The 19412-nt window shown below is 43.6% G+C and overlaps 1 protein-coding gene across 4 annotated transcripts in view; it reads left to right on the top strand.

Moving 5' to 3' along the window:
- The window catches only part of LOC311021573 (plakophilin-4-like), a 52448-nt gene continuing 33036 nt past the window's right edge, over nucleotides 1–19412 (top strand). For all 4 annotated transcript variants that reach the window (XM_084022202.1, XM_084022200.1, XM_084022201.1 and 1 more), the window contains exons 1-3: nucleotides 1–142; nucleotides 2219–2352; nucleotides 17328–17440. In XM_084022202.1, coding sequence (XP_083878328.1) covers nucleotides 127–142; nucleotides 2219–2352; nucleotides 17328–17440 — 263 coding nt within the window. In that variant the 5' untranslated portion in view covers nucleotides 1–126. The remainder of the gene's footprint in view (nucleotides 143–2218; nucleotides 2353–17327; nucleotides 17441–19412) is intronic.

The raw sequence follows: 19412 nt of genomic DNA, 5'->3' as shown, positions 1-19412 counted from the left end.
GAACCAGTCAGCCGTGTGCCAAAAGCAATGTTGTAGGTTGGCAGCAGCAGCGCTGCCTTCACACCCATCCCAGAGCTGCCGACAACTCCAAGCTCCGCAGACCGAAATCATTGTGGACCAAATATCATGGTGAATTTTAGAGGTAGGCTCAGATACACGTTGCTCTCTGCTTAATGGTGCCTTCGGTAGGGCTTTCTTTGCTTTTTTTATGTGTGTTATGTTTCTTTTATGGTTCCTTTTCCTACAGGATGCTTAGTTTGCACTTTCCTACAGTTAATTTTCGACTGCTGAGAAATATGGACAGATTATATTCACTGATTTTGATGGAGAACATTTTTCTTTTTTCTTTTTTTTTTACTGGCTAGTTCAGTAATTTTTGTTGACGGAAGACACATTTTTATCAAATACTGAAAGGTTGCAGGAAGGCTCATTTTATATTAAATAAATGGTGATCTACATGACAATTACCACGACTGGGTTCCGCAGCCACACTTCTCTTTTTCGTTTCCGTGTAAAGATGGTGGGAGAGAAAGCACAAAGGGTTCTGCCCTCCCCGACCGGGTTGGTAACTTCTGTCAGCTCAAAATGTGCACTCCGTCTGTCCCGTCTGTGTTGTTTTCCTTTTTGTGTGTGCAGAAGTCAGGGTAGGAGGAGTTCTGTCAAATTCACACAGCTTTTTCCCGTTTCCCTGTCACTGCGTTTTCTGGGAACCAGGAGCCGTGTCCTTGATTCAAAGGCTGCACTGGAAGTGGGAGGGAGTCGGGGCGGTATGTTGCAACGCTGTGAATGAGCAGGAAAGGAATTTGGTGGACTGACGGCGGGGGGATTCATGGAATATCCTGTGTGGACTCACATACTCGGGCGTAGTAAAAAACCTTATCTGTCAGTTAACACCAGTGCTGGCACATGACCCCAGTTCAGCTCAGACTCCTTGAAATGCTCACGTTGCCTTGGTGACAGACTCCCAGAATACCTCAGGGTCGCATTTGCTCGAATGTCTGGGGACCTCCCACAGACTTATACAATCCCCCCCATCACTGTAAACAACCCAACCAGCTCACACAAACTGGCTGTCAGCGTAGGCTAAATGATTCCTTCATCATCTTTGTGTGTGCATGCTGATTTAGGTTTGCAAGTGTTTTTACGCAACGTCAAATGACCTCCTGACCTGTCCGTTGGCAGAACATTGTCTACTGTATATCAAGTCCTCAAGTCACCCTGAGGCTGACTTAATTAATTTGGAGAACATTAATAGATGCTTTCATGGAAGAGGAGTTCAGTTTCTTGGCTGTTTAGTAAATTTCTGCACATTTCATGGTGGGTTTTAGCAGCAAATATTCCTCTACATATTCACATGCAAAGACAGCGTCTCACAACAATATGCATCACCATGACTGCCTCCTGTGTGTAGTACAGCATGTAGGTCAAGATATATGTGTAGAAGCGGGGAGGTGGAATATGTCTTTATGTTTGCATCTTGGCGATGACGGCAGCAGTGCATCTCTAAGGCACTAAAAGTCCTAGTAAAATCCCCGTTTCCCTCAAGTCACATACCTCATGTGTTATTAGAGCCCTTGCTTTTGTCTTCTGCTGCAGCCCTGATGTACGAGGCAGCGATCGTCAGCCTTTAGTTGCCCTGTCTGGCTCAACAGGCTCCTTCTAGTAAATATGGATCCAGAGTTCCCTTGACACTCTGCCTGTCAGCAGATATAATGAGGCCATAACTATTCGTTCTACCTTCTCATTTCAGTCCAGGACAAGAGGCCAGAGAAGGAAAAGGAGACAGTAACCCCTTATCTCTGTTTTTTTTTTCTTTTCAATTTCCTCTTCCCCAACCTCTCCACTGCATCTGCATTTTAGGGCAGCTTTTTTTTCTTTTTCTTGGTTTCATCAGAATAGTTGGCCGTCTTTTCTGTATTTTTTTTTTTCTGTGACTGTATTAAATACGCGGATCATCATTTAATTGGTGTGTTGTCTTAAGGCCATATGGCATTGATTTGGACTGTCCTCGACGTGAAACACGGACAGTCTTCCTTTCTCTTTAGGCCATATGGCATGTGTGGGTGTGTGTTTATGTATTACTGGTGGTGGCGTGTGACCATTGATGGTCACTTTTCAGCATCGCGTGTCTGTGTGTATTGTGTTGGACTCGAGTGTGTGTGTGTGTCCCAGTATAGCGCCTGTGGTGACCAGATCGTGTGTGTGTTTGTCCACATAGGAGGAATGCCAGCTCCTGAGCAGAGCCCAGTGACGGAGGAGGGGCTTCTGCTGACCATTCGCAACAGTTCAACTGGCCGCAACATGGAGGCTGACAACACCGCCAACAACATCCTGGCCTCCGTCAAAGAACAGGTAGCGCGTTTCTTCGTTGATTCATGTTACCTCTCTTATAGCAAGGCGCTGTAAAATGGCATTTATACAACACCAAGAAGAAATCCACTGGGTGAAATATTTGAGAATGTTTTTCCTTTTCTGTCAGGCATTTGTCTCACACACCCTGGTGTCCCTGTAACGATACAAACTACCTCCGAGTCCAAAGTTGTCATTTCTCCTTGTGTGGGATGACATAAGGATTTTTCTCTTTAAAGCCGAACTGTGGTCGGAGTAGACTTCGTTTACTTTATTGTCTTGTGACTGGAATAGGTTTGACTCGGCTCTGTTGATTGTTCGGTGCCTGCAGCCGAGGCCTGGCTAGCGTCGATTGACAACCAGGAAGATCATCTCCAGCAGGGTTTGTGAGTCTGTCGAGGGACATGCCCTCTGACTCACTCCCTCTCTGTGATTCATCAACACTTTCTTCTGTTACACACACACTCATTTCCTCTCTGGCTTTGCTCCAGCCTTCTATATTCCTGGGAATCCAGCACAGGGCAAACTGAGTATAAAGGGATTTTTTTTCATTATTGTTTGTTAATTCCCGTCTGCATCTTGCATAGCTCTTTCCCCCCTGAATGACACTCTAGTTGAGCTACGATTTGATAGTAAATACCAGGGAGCGCATTTAATTCCTTTCAAATAGCCCACGGACGTCCCATTTAGGTTCAGAGCAGGAAAGCGGGTATTGTTTACATGAGTGTGGATGGAAGGAAGGAAGGAGGGAGCACCTGTCGATGTCACTTCCTTCCCTAGAGGATTCTTCGGCAGCTCGTCCAGTTAGAGCAGATTTCCATGCAGGCAAGCAGGAAGAGCGAGTAGCCTGCCTGAGCTGTTGGTTTTAGAGGGACTGGCTGCAGACATGCCTCTGAGGGAATTCCTGCTAAGCAGTCGAGACTGTAAAATGATCGTTCTCCTTAACATTTAATAAGAGTTGGAGAGGCAAATCAAAGGGTGAGTGAGAGGGAAAAGATGGAGCAGGTCAGAGACTTGGCTCGTGTGTGTTTTTCACCCCCCCTCTTTTGCGTGAGGTTCTCCTGTGATTGAGAGGAAGACCTTCGAGGGATCCCTACGTCGATGTAAACATGCGAGTAGCTGTGGTCGCGGTTAGGGCTGGGGTTTAGCATGACTGGGTGTTTGGTAAGTGTTGACTCTATGTTTTCTACTATCTTTTTTTTTTCTCTCCCTTTTTTCTGCCTTTTCAATGGCTGTCTTTTCCTCCTTCCACTCGTCTTTTTTTCCACTCCTTGTCTTCCTTCCTTTTTTCTTCATCCCTCTTTCCGAACTTCTTTTTCTGCCACCGCTGTAGTTACAGCTGCCAAGATGCCCAAACAAGGACAGATTCACAGACACATTATGATTGCGTTCTCCTTGTGCATTCATTTGCTTGGATGTAAGACTTTCCTCTGTATTTCCTGCTGACTACTAACAAGCCCCAGTCTTTTTGTCATTTATCTGAGGATTTGGCTCCGTCGTTGCTGCAGTAGCAGGTTATTAGGATCCCTTCTGTCTGTGCCTTCTTAATAGCACTGATCCACCATGGGAATGACACATCTATAATGGTTTATTACAGGCCCCATTTAAGTATTTAAATGTCAATGTTTTTCTTGCTGCTTTCACTGCAGAACTTGCTTTGGAAAAACCAAACGTACTATTTTAAAACTCTACTGTAATTTAAAATGAACCGTACAAATTGCCCCTCTTCAGACAGAACCTTATTATCTTATTAAAAATTAATTTAACTGAAAGGGGCTGTTTCAAGGATTATCTTCTTTTTTTTTTATCGGTTTCATCTTAAGTATAATTGAAGCAATTGGAGGCAGGAGAGTGGATTCAGCAATCATGATGTCTGTGTATTTTCCTCTTTTTTTTCTCTTTCTTTTTTTATTCCAACAACCACACACGTCTACGGGATATTAAGAAAACGTAGTTCCGTATAATAAATCTTCTAAAAAAATAATGCAGTGTGTAGTTTTGTTGTTATTGATTTTATTGATGTATTGATAATTAGGACCCTGTTTATCATCCCTGCCAGGAGAATCATGGGATTGGTCTCGTCCGTGAGTGACGTCCTGCTGACTCCTCACTCACTATATATACTTAACCGGCCCTCAGTTTGCAGGGGCCCGGAGTGATGACACTGCTGTGTGCATTGCTGACCCCCAGCTTACTACACAGCTGCCAGGGACACCGTGGGGGGGGGAACCATAGACTGTATGTCTACGGTAGAAACAATTTGCCCACTTTTATTGTTTTGGACTGTGTGTTTAGCTATCATCTAACAGAAGTACACACACAGCTGACAGTGTTAGAGAGATATAGTTACACTGCACCTTTTTATTAGTCAGTAACCTCATGTTTTGTTGAAGAAGAAAATAGACAGGAAGCCTAAATAAATACTTCAAGTCTCAGTTAGAATGAATAGAATGAGTTTGTTTTTTGCGAGTGAAAAACGCATCTGATACACATGCAGTCTAGACACAGGGTGTGACAATTGCGGGTTGTTTTCATTTAATCAAACATTACAGCAGTGGCCGTTGCAGTCGTAACTGGCGGAGACCTGAATGCACCTTTCTTGTGATGAATTGCAGTAGAAAACAACAACGTCTTGAGGCATGGAAGCATACAATTTGATTTAAATATATACGTTTACAATGACTCATTTTCTTTAATTTGTTTTCTTTGAACAATTTGCAAAAGTGGTTCAATTTTGCAAAACCTTGTCGACAAAGAATTTTATTTATGATTCTAATTTCATCCAGCCTCCTGGAGGGGGTGGTGGTGTGTCATATGGACTTATCTAGCATAACTCGGCCCTTAGTGTCAGAAACACTTGAAGAACTATTCAAGCTGGATTCCACTGCATCTTCCATTTAGATTTTTCTTTAATCCTTGCGTTCATGCTTGTATCCGGTGTGCTAGTGTGCAGGTACAAGTTTAGAAGAGGCACTCACTGAGTGTTTTAATGGCCACATTCAATCAAGTAGCTATTAACCACTTGGCCATCAGCAGTTTACAGCTGTTTGGATGAATAAAATGGTTGACCGCATTTTGTCACCGTGTGTATTTACATGCATATGAAAATGCCAGTTCATTGACTGATGAGGAGAGCTCTCGACAGCGCTCGAGTATGTACGGTGTGAAGAGCACCCGTTTACAATGTCAAATGCTTTTACATTTGACATTTTCTTTTCTGTCTGGTTGAGGTACTTTGCAGGAGCAGAACGCACAACAATTTGCACAAGTTGAAATGAACAAAAGTTCATGGAAATGTGGTTAAAAACCTGAACATGTGTCTAGAATATGTCTTACAGACCGATTTGCAAGACAGTCAAATGAAACAGACAGTTGAAATTATTAAGATAATGAGTCGATACGTTTCTGCCCAAATAATTTGCAGATTTCAAGCAACGTTTCCAACGTGTTGGTAAAGCCAAATCCTAATCAAAATGCCATTCCAGCAGGTCAATATTGGGAAGAGCATGCCACAAGATTGCATCATCAAAAGAGCATTAATGAAGGCTGAGCCAACTGATGTTTGTTTATTTATTTCAGGAGAGCTTCCTTGAAATGTACAGCACATTGACGTGGAAGAGAGAGTGTAACTTAAGAGCTGTCTGTTACAAAGGAGACGCATTATAGTTATTCGTGAAAGCATTCCTGGCATTTCCATCTAGGTGGAATTATGCACGTATAGTGGCATATGGGTGAAACCTTTTATAGGCTGGAGATGTTGGAGTATCTTGGCAGTTGCATCATATTGAGCAGCCTTCTGAATACATTTGAGTGTAAAGAAGCCCTTGGTTATTAAGGGAGCCTTGAGTGTAAACAGTTTTTACCTGTAGAAACAGCTGGCTAATGTCCTGTATTGACAGCGCTGACGGGTGTCATCTAGGGTGATGAAAAGAGTTTTGTTTTTGTTGTCTCATACACAAATATGTATTTCTGTGAAAAATGTTCCATGTCAGAGGCTGAGTTTAAATGCAGTGCCTTTTATTTGGGCCGTACTTTAGATGTGTTTACAGAAATAAGAGCTTCAGAGGAAGGAGTTTATTTAGCGGTTTGTCCTTTTTGTGTTGTGGTGAGATTTTTCCCTCCGATGTAATTCTGTGGTCAAATTAGTCTGCAATCCGGAGCGCTGCACAGCAAATCATTTCTGGTATCAAGATTGCGGTTTCTTGCCCTTGGAAACGCTGTGCTTTGGTGTGCTCCTCTTCCTCCCCCATTATGGGGCTTTGCCCTGAGAGTAATGCTGTTATTAGCTGTGCCTGGACATGCCTACATGCACCACACGACTGGCAAAAAGGGCCTCTTAGGCGTGCCGCGCGGTGGTGTTTCAACACACACCGCCTCCCAGAAAACACCACAGTGGAGTCCATTACACATGAAAGATCGGTCTGCCTCCCGGCTTCTCCCTGGCAAACTGGAGATGCAACTCCGTGACCCCAGCTCTCTTCCCAAATCGGCCACAAACAGGCGGACTCTTTGCAAAGCCGAGCTGACCTTTCCTCGAGTGCCACGACTTCTATCACCCTCTTCCAGGCTTGATGAGTTTGCTGGAATATTACCCACTTGAGATGGCGATGCAAACCTCCCATCGCGTTTCAATGAAGCCAGAGTCATCGTTGTCGAAGTGACCCAGTTTAAGGAGTTAACCGTTGTGGTTCGTGGGCAAAGCTTCAAGGCAGTGTTTTTGCCATTTATTCAACGCCATGCCATAAGCACAGCAGAAAAGGTTGAATTTGCTCTGCAGGCAGCTGAGTCTTTTCCACCTCCATAGCAGAAATAAGGACTCTAATTACAATCGACTAGTGATTTTCTCCACTCCTCGGGGCCTTATCTGCCTCTCTCTCCCTGCCGCTGCTGCTGTGACACAGGCAAGGAGAAATCTAGAGGCATAAGCATTCTGGCCTCGATTATAGTCATAAAAATGGAAGCTCGGCTCCGAGCAATTACCCCATGGGGGAAGAGAACAAGTACGGGAGGAAAAGAGTGAGACCGATTCAGAGGGGAGGGATACAGGTGAAGGAGAGTGCTCGGATATACAGAGGGAAGGGGAAAACGCTTAGATACAGCAGGAAGGGCGCAGAGGGTGGCGAGTTAAAGGAAAGGGACAAAAGAGGAGAGTGTGAGCGTGATGGAGGGAGGCAGAGTCAGGGAGGCTGTCACCTGTGAATGGCTCTCTAAAGCATCGTGGCAGGAGGCTGTCAGTGCGTAGGGAAACTGAAAAGATGGAGAAGAGGATGGGGAGATAATGTGACACGATGTCAAAGGAGCGGTGTGTGTGTCTGGCCTGCCACCGTGCTGTCGTTTTGAACTCCGCACTGGGAGATCCCCCCCCCCACAAACCAGCCTGTTAATACTCATCATCGTCACTGTCATCATTATCACTGCACTGTAATCATGGCCACAGTCAACAGCGTCCACGGAGGACCCCGGCCAACGGAGCAGGAGCTGCTCGGGAAGGTGTTGCACCGTAAACGCTGCCGGAGGCCGTCCTTGAACCAGCACACGTCCGCTGAGGAACTTTCAGTTCAGTTCAGTTCACCGGGTGAATCACCAATGAGGTGTACGGCTCTCCGTTTCATCTTCTGCCCAAACATCTCTCACACAGGGTTTCTCTAAACGACTGATCTTGAGGTAATCGCACAAGTCACGGCGCTCTTTGTTCACTACCGCAACCTCCAGATTGACAGTCCCCCAGATTGCTTACTCTCCTCATTTTGGCCCAGAGCAATGTTCTTTTTTTTGTCTGACACAACGCTATTGATCTCTCGGTGGAATTGTATGTTCACGGGGTCTACATGAATTGCACCGGCTGTGTGATTGCACTGCTGCAGCGCTTTGGGTTTTTGTTCTACTGGAGATAAAGATTGCTTTCTGTGGGTTACTCTTATTTACCGTCCGCCGCTATGCCGTGGCGTTATTATCAACAGCGACACATAAGAGCTTCTGTTGAGGTTCAACGGCTTGAAATGGCACTCGACAACAGCAGGTAGTACAAAACTTAGAGGGGAAGACCTGGTGGATGAAGGGGGGGAAATATTGAATTTGAATGTGTAGGGGAAAGACGTTTGTAATTTGCCGTTCTGTTTCTGAATGCAGGCATCGCCAACAGCAGCAATGATAAGATGGTGCTGTCAGATTAGACGTAAAGCCTTTAGAAGCCCCTGTGTGACGGACACGGTCCACGCGATAAACAGGCGCCACATACACTCCAAACCAGGATTAATAGAGAAGTCAGGGTTTTATTTATTTTAGAGAGAGAGAGAGAGAGAGAGAAATTGTGACCACTGCTACACAGGACTTTAACTGTGAATGATGCCACAAATTACTTATTGGTTCCACTTGAACTTGTAATGCTGCATAAATTGTGCTTTTAAAGTGTAATTATGTTATGCCATGAATGCAAACTGAGCTAAAAAGGATTACAGACAGCTTGTATACAGCGCACAAGCTTTATGCACATGCACTCTTCTCCGTTTTGGTGTATTTTTATGGCACAAACGGCGCCACATAAGGGCTTGGAATATGAACTACAGCGCGCTAAGTCGTTTACAATGGATTCGTTTGGATGCAGATTTTCTTGAAACGACGCAACAAAAACCGGGGGGAAAATATTGTTTTGGTACATGTGGACATAAAGTAAATCTCACCTGCACAATTTGCTTCTTTTCTTTTTGTTGTGTTTCTGCTGCTGTTTTATTGTGTAACAAATTAATCTTTAAAAAAAAAAATCTGATGACTTGTAAATGAGTCCAAAATTGGATCAACAAACGAAGGGGAAACTCAACAAATTTACCAATTATTCTCGGCTCTGTTGTGAACTGAAATGTTTCTTTCACTTTCCCCCTCTTACAAAAGTCTTTGTCATTGACGACCTTTTTTCTATTGTCAGTCTCGTATGTGACAAGTGCTTATGACAGCTCCTTTTAGTAGCATTCATCACGCAAATGACAATGTCTATAATTGCATTTTAATCATCAAGCCAAATTGTGATTTCATTTTTATGTTCAAATATATGAAAAACGATGTTCTCAGGGGTCTTTCTCGTCTGTCGGCAGCATGTTTTTTCTGAAAAAACACCAACATTAAATGTTTTTTGGAGAGATGAGGTTTGGAGGACAATGTTCTATAGTTGGAGCTTTTTTTTAATGGGATGCAGCAACGAACACTTTGAAATGTCCTACGTTGAGTAATCTGAGTATTCCAGATCGCATTTCTGTCCTGTTTGTTGATGCAAAGATCCATGCTGGAGTCGGAGAGCATCCTTAAAATAAATATATATTATATTTTCTTCTGTCATACCACTTGACCTGGTAAGTTATTTTATTTTCTATGTATACATATGATTTCTTTAAAAAAAATATGGATATTGGATGGATTTATAGCCAAGCAACAATGGATTATACTCTTTTGTACTGTCTTTTGGTGGGCACAGAATGATAAGGAGCTAAAGTGTACCGGTACATTATGGAGGTCACTATGATGTGACACATGATTGGACACGGGGAGCCTGTAGTGAATTGGATCTGCACTAGAAAACTACATTTTCTAACCGCAATATGACAATTTTCTCTCTCTCTCAAAAGAAAATGACTTAAAGAGTAATTTTAGCTGCTGTTCTGCAAGTTTGCTCTAAATGCTTGTAATGCCACAATACAAATACTGGCAGAAATTATGTTCCATTGTGAACTCGCTTTTCTATTATCTGGTTTCTGGCCTCTCGTCACATTATCAGCTTATACAGTGCAGAAGCTCTGCTGCAGCTGTGGGTGTTCGAGCAATTTTCTCCCTCTGAATCACCTATAGCGACGCCTGCAGCTGTACACTCTTACCTCAGCAAGCCACTTTACAGTATTTTTTTAAATGCCTTTCTGTCCAACATGATTATTATAATTCTGCAATGGTGGCGTGGAGCTGTATCTGGTTTACTCAAATCTTAGTATTTAAACAAGGTGACTTTGTGGCGTTTTTTTTTGTAAGTAATTGCACTGCGTGGTGCCTTCAGGTCCGGTCACACAGCCTGTTCTCTTCGCTCACACCTCAGGCCTGCTTTTCTTTCCCCGCTGCTGCAGAAATCCTTTAACCTCCACTGTCATTCTCCCACTGCGCAGTCGGGCTCCCGTTGGAAAGGGTCTGCCAGCCGCAGCGAGGATGCAGAGCTGTCGAGGCTCGCTGCCGCTTAATGAACAAACATATTTCTGGCATCTTTGGTTAAGAAGAAGAGCCGCCGGCAACGGTTAACGCAAAAATGGATCCGAACATCACAAATGTACATGCAGCCCCCCAAACTCGCATGAACAGCACCCAAGCTAACGAGCACTATTAAGGATAAGATCTCACGTCTTAATTAATGGTGGGATTTGGGCTCTCACTACCAAGGATTAGGCAGTGATTGCTTTGATGTATTGCTCACAATTATTATTCTGTCACATAAAGGAAGGTGCTGGACTACCAAGCACAATTTCACACATCACCAGCACAGCATCACGTTATCCTAATTCATCATGTGTGGCGTGTATGATGTTGTAGGTGCCTTGTTTTACGTACAGGAGGTGACGTGATGCATCTGTTCAGTAACTAGGTTGTATGTGCACGGTGGAGCCCACATGACACAGAATTAAATTCTGATATCATGTTTCATTTTGACTTGAGAAGAATCTTCCATAATCAATCTTTCCATTCGTGCTCCCAAACCGGCCCAGTGAAGCATTAGATATGCATTAAAATGTATTGAATAATGTATTCAAGTCCAGAATTGAAAGTTATATGCAGAAGTGCATGCCAAGCTACAAAGCAAGGTGCAGTTTATGCTGACACATTTTCTATGGTTGTCCAATTGAATGCATTTTCAAAGGAGCGAAGCAACAATTCGGGAGTCGCAACTATAACCGACAGCAAGACTCCAGACTAACTTTTCTTTTTTCTTTTTTTACCGCCATCCCAGAACTGTTTTTGTAGTTAAATACATCATGATAGCATTTCAATTTACCTTCAATCAACGCTCAAAGATCTCAAACACATCATACTTGCGATACTGTAAGCAAGGTAGATATTGGGGGGAAATGATGCCTCTGCACCGGCGATAGCCACAGCTGGAGGCAGTATATTTCTGGCCTGACCTCAGGAGTGCCTTGTGGGTATTTCTTCAAATTTGATGAATGTTCCCTTGGAATACAATACAATTTCACCACTGTTAAGATACAATGATGATGATGAAGACGACATTTGGAAAAGACAGATGTAAACTGCAACATGACTGGTCAGCAGAGGCGGTAATTGTTATTTTAAATCTTAACAAAAGAAATGGTTCCATATGCATGCAAATATTAGTAAAGTTGTAAAGGTTTTTACACAATCAACAGTGATATTTGCATTTATCACAGTCAAAACTCCTTAAAACTATGTAAATCATGTAAAGTTAGCAGGCAAATTAAAACACCAATACAGTGTTTTTGACTATATTTCCTTACACTCCTTGAACATCATTTAATTTACCATACATGATAATGTAGGGCTGATTAGAGTGCGTTTGTAAGTCTGTGTGTTTTTAAAGTAGCTGTATGACTTTTTGGGTTTTTTGTGTTGCTAAGCTCCTTCTCTTATCTGTGCTGCACCGACGTACATATGCTGACCCAGCAGCGGGCAGAAGCCACTTCAGGCATTTCAGACGGGTCTTGTGTTGTCAGCATCCATACAGATGACAAGGGAGTGTGTATATTGGTAGCATGGTCGGCTGCCATGTGTAATCTGTTTCTTTAGGGCCCATGCGAGGACACAAGAGGACAGGATCTGATTCAGCTCTGGGACTGCAGGCAGATCAGGCCCAACAGGCTCATTGTAATGTAAAATAAAGGCGTTGGAGGCCGTGTTAGTACAGGAAAGCCGGCCACCCATTGTCTCGGCCCTCCCTTTCTACACTAAGCCTGGTACTGACCAAGGCTGCGCCCACGCTCGTTAAATAAGCATAGGCCGTGCTTAACGGTCATTACTGCTATGCTCAGTCTGACTTGGTGGATCGTTATGCTGAATAGATGTGTCCTATTCTGTGTAGGGGCCAAGCGTGGAATGAATTACACAGAGCAGTGAGCACTCTCTCTCCATGGCTAATAGGAGGCCCACTTATGAGTGATCCTTGTCCCTGCTTCATTAGACCACGGCCCATTTTAGCCCACAGGCCTACAGTATACTCTCACAAGCTATATTATTATATATCTATTAGGAATATCCTTATTTATCACCTTGTTAATGAGTTGCTGAGAACAGGGAAAGCCTATGGAAATGTGTGTGAGAAGAAAAGCTTGAAGAATTTTTTTTGTTTTGTTTTTTTGCTCAGGAATGCAGGACATGATAGTAAAGAGGCATGGCAGTAATCCTCCATGCCGGAGGCCAGTAAACTCAGCATGAGCAAGAGGGTATTGTTGTTTCATGGCCGGCTGAAGGATCAGAGAGAGTAGGCCACCTGACCTTTGCCATGCTTCTTAAAAGCGTCAGCCATCTTTACCGCTGGAAATTGTGTACCAATTGTATACAACAAAAGCCATCTACAACCGAGATGCAACCAATGTTGAAATGGAGAATGGACCGGAGGTACGTGCTGTAAGCTTTGGACTTCCTCCATGACTCTACATAGTCAGAAACCAGCAGGGTTGGGCCGGCTTGCAGGCAAGATGCCCGCCTGCTATAGCCAGCAGCTCTGAATATCAGTAGTGACAGAGACCTTACTGCTTCAATCATGACTGAAGCAGATTCCTCTCCTTTTTACCCTCTGCTTGATCACAGAGCATCTAACCGGCTGGATTGAAGGCATGGCTGTTTCTGTCTCTCGTGTCTCGCATGTACCACCGAGTAATGAGAAGCGCTGCCCAAGATGAAGTTGCCAGACTTGACTAGTTGAAACACTGCCAAACAGAACAATTGGATTATGAGCTTAAATCAGAGACGGCACAGAAATGGTGGGCCAAGAATAGGAGCAGGAAATCTCTTCATTTAGATAGTGTTTTGTTTACTCTTTTTTTTCTCCCATAAGCGTATGCTACGTATTCCTAGATGACTCGCATTCGGTATCTCAATAAGCTTCAGCCATGCACAATTAGTTTGAACTTTTAGTTGTTTATATGGGTGTTTGGAGTGAAAATCCATATTTATATGTGCATACTGTATCAGTCCCATTCACACTCTTCTATGTGACAGACAATGTCTTAGTGCTATCAGCCTAACCTATACTGGGAGTGAACTACTCAAATGTTCTCTCTCTCCTTCTCTGTTATCTGTGTCCATGGATGATACCCCCTCTCTGGTCACTTTCACCTTATGTTCTCTGTCTGGACCATTGGTGGCAGAATATCTCTCTCTCTCTCTCTCTCTCTCTCTCTCTCTCTCTCTCTCTCTCTCTCTCTCTCTCTCTCTCACTCAGTAATGTCTATTCAGTGTCCTCTCTCTCTTACACCATGGCGGTCTAACATTAATCCCCTTGTTTCCACCATAAAGTCATCTTATTAGACACGCACAGCCACGTAAATGAACACGAGATACAGGCGTCTTTGTGTGTTTGTGTGCAGAAGTGGCGTCACAATAATTACATTTTTGGACTTTCTCTAGTGGACGACATTCCTCCGACTTGCACCGCCACATTGTGCACCACTTAGGGTTCGGGTCTCGGGGCTAGAACAGTCCATTTTGTATGTGACCTTGGCCCCATGTCAATTTTCTTAAAATGAATGCTGTGCCGAAAGCAGCCCGTGAATTGATTTTAGTGCTTGACAATCTGCACATATGCAGTGTTTCATGATGTTTTGATCCGTGTTTCAAGAAAAGCAAGAATGCAAACGGAGATGATTCTTTTGGAGGTTGAAATTTTCATGTGACTTAATCTGTAGGGGCTCCGTGTCACACAGGATTTATGGCTCATTTCTTCTTCAAGTAAATCAGTGGCCACTCTATCTCTGTCCTCCTCCCGGAGCTGTTGTATTTTTTTGTATCAGGAATAAGCAGACATCGGGTTGGTTCCCGCTATTTCCTCAGGAGCCTGGTCTGTGCTCAGCGATTAAAAGGATGGGGATAATGATCTGAGTGTGGAAATGTAATTTGCTAAATGTTTGAGGTGTACAGGGGGGTTACATCGCTGTGCTTTCTCACCGTTTCTCCAGTAGCATGTGACGGCTCAAAGGCCAATTAAATTTGAGGAATTGAGTCATTGTCACAGAGGTCCACTCAGTCCTCCATTACGTCACATTAGAGCTTCCATATTGGCAAAACATATAGCATACAATGTCATATTAACACAGTCACGCATGTTAATATATTAGCTCAGGGAAATAATTGGAGGAATGAGGAAACGAGCAATTGTTATGGTTAAAACGTGGGTCTGTTTTGGTGATTGTTTGTTACTTTGTGCTTTCAGTCAGATGTTGTTTGTTTCGGATGCCTGGTAGCACTCAGGGGTATAAAAGGCTGCCTTTTGTTTCAGTGTGTAAGTACTGTTTTCAGTGGCTGGATTTGTCGCACACAGCTCCCATTTTTATGCTCTTTTCCATGAATACTGTATGAATGCCCACATTTGTGGAGTTTGCCTTCATCTCCTGCCTCGGCTTCCTCACTTACGGTCTTTGACCACAAACGTCAAGAAGTCAGTGAATATCCAACCAAGGATAATTGTTCTAATTATTTGTTTAACTGTTTGGTTCTTCAAATACATATAGCTATATATTTTGAAGGCACATTTTCCACCTATATCGGCCAGCACCAGAACTAACTAATGGTCTTCCCCGTAGCCACTTACAATATTCCTACTTTGGAACAGCGAATGCAAACTTAACATTTCCTGCTGCTTCACATTAAAAGCCTTCCACTGGAAACCCCTGCAAAGCTTTTATTAAGGAGGCGTTACAGAAAATGCATTTTATTTGTCATGCTGATTAGCGCTGCTTTGTTAGCCACGCCATTGGTCAGTAAAAAGTGCTTTACGCATCAAGACGAGGACGTGTTTTACACGATAATGTCAGTGGGTTGGGTTTGAACATTTGGAAAGGCACATGTCTCCTGAGGATACAGCCGCTGACGGTGAGCGTGGGCTGCAGGCGTTTCCTAAACCATCCCACCTCCACCACACCGTGGAGGTAAACAATAACTCGCTCCGTACCGGTGGTTGTTAGTCATCTTACTATGTGTGTTCATTTCACCATTCAGCGTCACAAAGGTTCTCTTTGTTATGAATTAAGGTCCATCTTATCTTATTGGAGATAAGCCGCATGAAAGAAATGTCATTAAGGAAATAGGGCTTAGCCGTTTCCCCTCCCGCATGCTCGCTCTCACTGCAGTAAAGCGTTACATATCTACAACCGAGGTAGAGGAGAGGAGAGCAGAAGTGGGTATAAAGCTGTAGTTTGGGGGGTGCGAGAGATCAGTAGAGCATGTCTACGATGTAAAGTGAAATTTCAGTGCACCCTCAGGGAACATTGGAAAGTAGGTGTGGAAAGTAGGCTGGTCTTAGTGCCGTGGAGTGACAAAACCTCCTCGAAGGTCACAAAAGAAGCTGAGAGTCGGTTTGTGTGTGTGCGAGTGTGAATGCAGCTGCTGTCAGTGTAATTGACCATGGTAATGGACATTACATGGGACAACTAGACAAGATCCCACCATCTGTACATAGACTGTCGGTGAGTGAGGCCTTTTTTTGCACGAAGCACAAGAGCTGGAGTGCAGTTTCTCTTTAAACTGCCATCGTAGAGTACATCTCCAATCGGCAGTAATGGAAGCACGACACCCGGATGGACACGCTCATTGCCACGCCATGTTTCCGCTGCGATGCTATGCTACGCATGTCCAGGTGAATATATTATAAATGAAATCAACGGGTATTTGGACAAATATTATAATTTATTAACGTTGTTAAAACATTCCATTAATATGCTCTCCTCTCAGACAACCGGAAGTTCGCTGTTCGTTTAAAAACATTCTTCATTCACAACTAAAACTCATTAATTAACCTTAGCCTAGCCTCTCCACTATTCCGACAATCACAACTCTGAAAAGAAGCACACCGTAGCGTTTTCACTATTTACTAACTCTGCTTCCTACTGGCAATGGGGAAAGGAGTCGATCACCTACTTTTAACTGTTTTTCTAATGTTTTTTTTTTTTTAAACCTGCCTTGTGTGTGTGTGTGTGTGTGTGTGTGTGTGTGTGTTCATTTTTCTGTGTACAAAAGGCCCTGTGTGTATCTTATGAGTGTCATGATGCAGTGCTTGGAGCCAGAGAGCTGTGCACGTAATAGGCTCGCTCAGGCTAGATAATTAGTCAAATGCTGATTTCTCCTCGACTCCCGAAGGAACAGTGCCACGAAGGCTAAATATCACCCACTGAAGTGGTGCTTATCTCTGTGTGGGCTGGAGAAATGGCAGTACCGTATAGCCCGTGTGTGTGTGTGTGTGTACGTGGTCTTGATTTTTTTTTTTTTTTTTTTTGCGTACTTGTGAGCGAACATTTTACATTTTGGATTAAGCTTGTTTGCAGTGCCTTAAGCTTCTATTTTGTGTCATCATTAACCTACATGCCATGATGAAGCACAACACTGTTGGAGCTAGCTGTCAAACTGTCAACCTGCCTCCCCGGTATTGACTTCACATTTGTCATTTCAGAGTACATAAAGCTCTCTCTAATGAGAATGTCCCCCGTGTGTGTGTGTGTGTGTGTGTGTGTGTGTGTGTGTGTGTGTGTGTGTGTGTGTGTGTGTGTGTGTGTGTGTGTGTGTGTGTGTGTGTGTGTGTGTGTGTGTGTGTGTGTGTGTGTGTGTGTGTGTGTGTGTGTGTGTGTGTGTGTGTGTGTGGGTGTGTTGTGTGTGTTGTGTGTGTGTGTGTGTTGTGTGTGTTGTGTGTGTGTGTGTGTGTGTGTTGTGTGTGTTGTGTGTGTGTTGTGTGTGTGTGTTGTGTGTGTGTGTGTTGTGTGTGTGGACAGGAGCTCCAGTTTGAACGGCTAACCAGGGAGCTGGAAGTGGAGAGGCAGATTGTGGCCAATCAGCTGGAAAGATGCAGACTTGGGGCCGAGTCGCCAGGCGATGGTAGCAGCAGGTAATGAGAAGAGACACACACACACACACACACACACACAGAGAGAGAGAGCCACAATCCAACACATGGCGTTTTCATCCTTCACAGCAGTGACCATATTCCATAGTGTAACCTTATGGCATAGTGATAGAGCATCCCCGTTTGCTCAAATATGATGAGACTGTAAATCTAAAAATCCCCTCCCCCTCCTGTCCTTTTATAAATGGACAGAATAGCTCACGTGTTATCTTAGCTTATCAGAAACATCATTGTATCAGTTGGCCATTTAAATCTGCAGGATTTTGTTCCCGGCTAATTGGCTCAAAACACTTTCACGGTAAGCTGGAATAAAAACGTGAACCACTGACATCGCAGGCAAGATATTAAGCCCGTGTTGTGTTTCGTGAATGTGCGTGATAATGGAGTGTTGTTTGCTCAGCGAAGCGCTGCCGTCGGCGTGGAAGGAGTGTGGCGCTTTCGGAGTTTGTTCTGGGAGCTCATTCCCGTTTCATCAGCTAAGAGACGAGGCTTTCATCATCACACCTCAGTGACCACACATTCTGTCCTGTCTGCTGTGGCTCAGACATGTCAGGTTCATTTGTACAGCTCAATACCACGTACAATATCCCAACGGGCTTCACAGAGCCAGCGTGAAGGCGGTTTGACACCAGTCTTATAGTATTGCGTGGCTGTGACTGTTTACCTCAGTGTCATTTGAATGCAATTGGTGGAAAAAAAAGAAGCTGTATAAATTAATACTCAAACAAGCCATGTTTTTATGCGGTCATGGATACATGTGAGTGAGTAAATTTTAGCCTGATATCCTGTCACACTAGATGGTTGTTGACAGCACTGTAAAAGGTGCTGGTGACAATTTGGTGACAGACTGGAGGCTTGATTATCACCCAAACCTCAGCCAAGGGCCTGTTGAGTACACACTTCATCCCATCAGCTCGCTTTGGCAATTTCATCGTCCTCCCTGCTGTTTTTATAATGTATCCTCCGTTTATTTTTTTTTAAGTGCTTGATGATCTAATTTCTTTATGTGGAACACTACAAAATAAAATGATCTCATTAACTAAGGGGACCAGAAAGTGCCGTCCCAGGCCGAGTTATTCACATATTGTTCACAAATGGTCACCTGATGTCAGATTCGAGCCACTTTTCCTTTTCAAATGGTTCGTGATACATTTATATATCTGGATGAATGACACTTGGTCTGAACAGAGGCTGTAATGTCTCTCTGTGATCTCTCCTGGCTTCGTGATAACAGGCCCCATGTCCTTACCACCATGCATTCTTGCACTCCAGCCTGCATGCCTACAAAAAGCCACTCCCCTACTACCAGCAGTACTCGGGAATAAGAGTGTCAATTTCCCCCTTTTTCCCGTTTTTATAGAGGTTCAGAGCAGCTTCAAGTGCTGCCAAAAGGTCTGGACGACAGCTCTCTGAAAATAAACACAGCCGGGCTTTTTACTTTAATTTCCTTTTTTTAAGATGTACTCCATTTTAGACCCCAATTTTTGATCATAAAAAAAGAGATAAAACACGAGCTCAAAGACAGATCTTTATTTTCCATTTCCCTGCTTGTAAAACTGATTTTAGAATACATAATTTTCGTAAGAAGCCTTGCTTAGTTTTATCTGCTCTTCTTTGTTTTGAGAAAAAGAAAATGTTAAACTGATGAGTAAGAGCAGTACTTTGTGACTGTAAGTCTTGCATCAGCGTTAGATGCGGCTGTTGTGACGGATGGTGTTGTTTTGAAAAGGGGAAAAAACTAATTTTCTCCTCTTTTGTCGACTTCTTTGTTCGTTTTGTACGCTGTAAAATGCAGACGATGTGGGAACAGCTAACTAGTCTGTGTGGAACTGAAAATCAAGGAGTGCATACATAACTTACTGTATATGACATAGAAATGTAGTTTTGGGATGTTGTTAGATCAATGAGCCCCTGTACAAAGCTGATGACAGAGACAATATCATTTAAACGATTC

This window comes from Eutrigla gurnardus, assembly GCF_963514095.1.
Source record: "Eutrigla gurnardus genome assembly, chromosome: 12".
NCBI lineage: Eukaryota > Metazoa > Chordata > Actinopteri > Perciformes > Triglidae > Eutrigla > Eutrigla gurnardus.
This window is presented reverse-complemented; position numbering and strand designations above follow the sequence as displayed.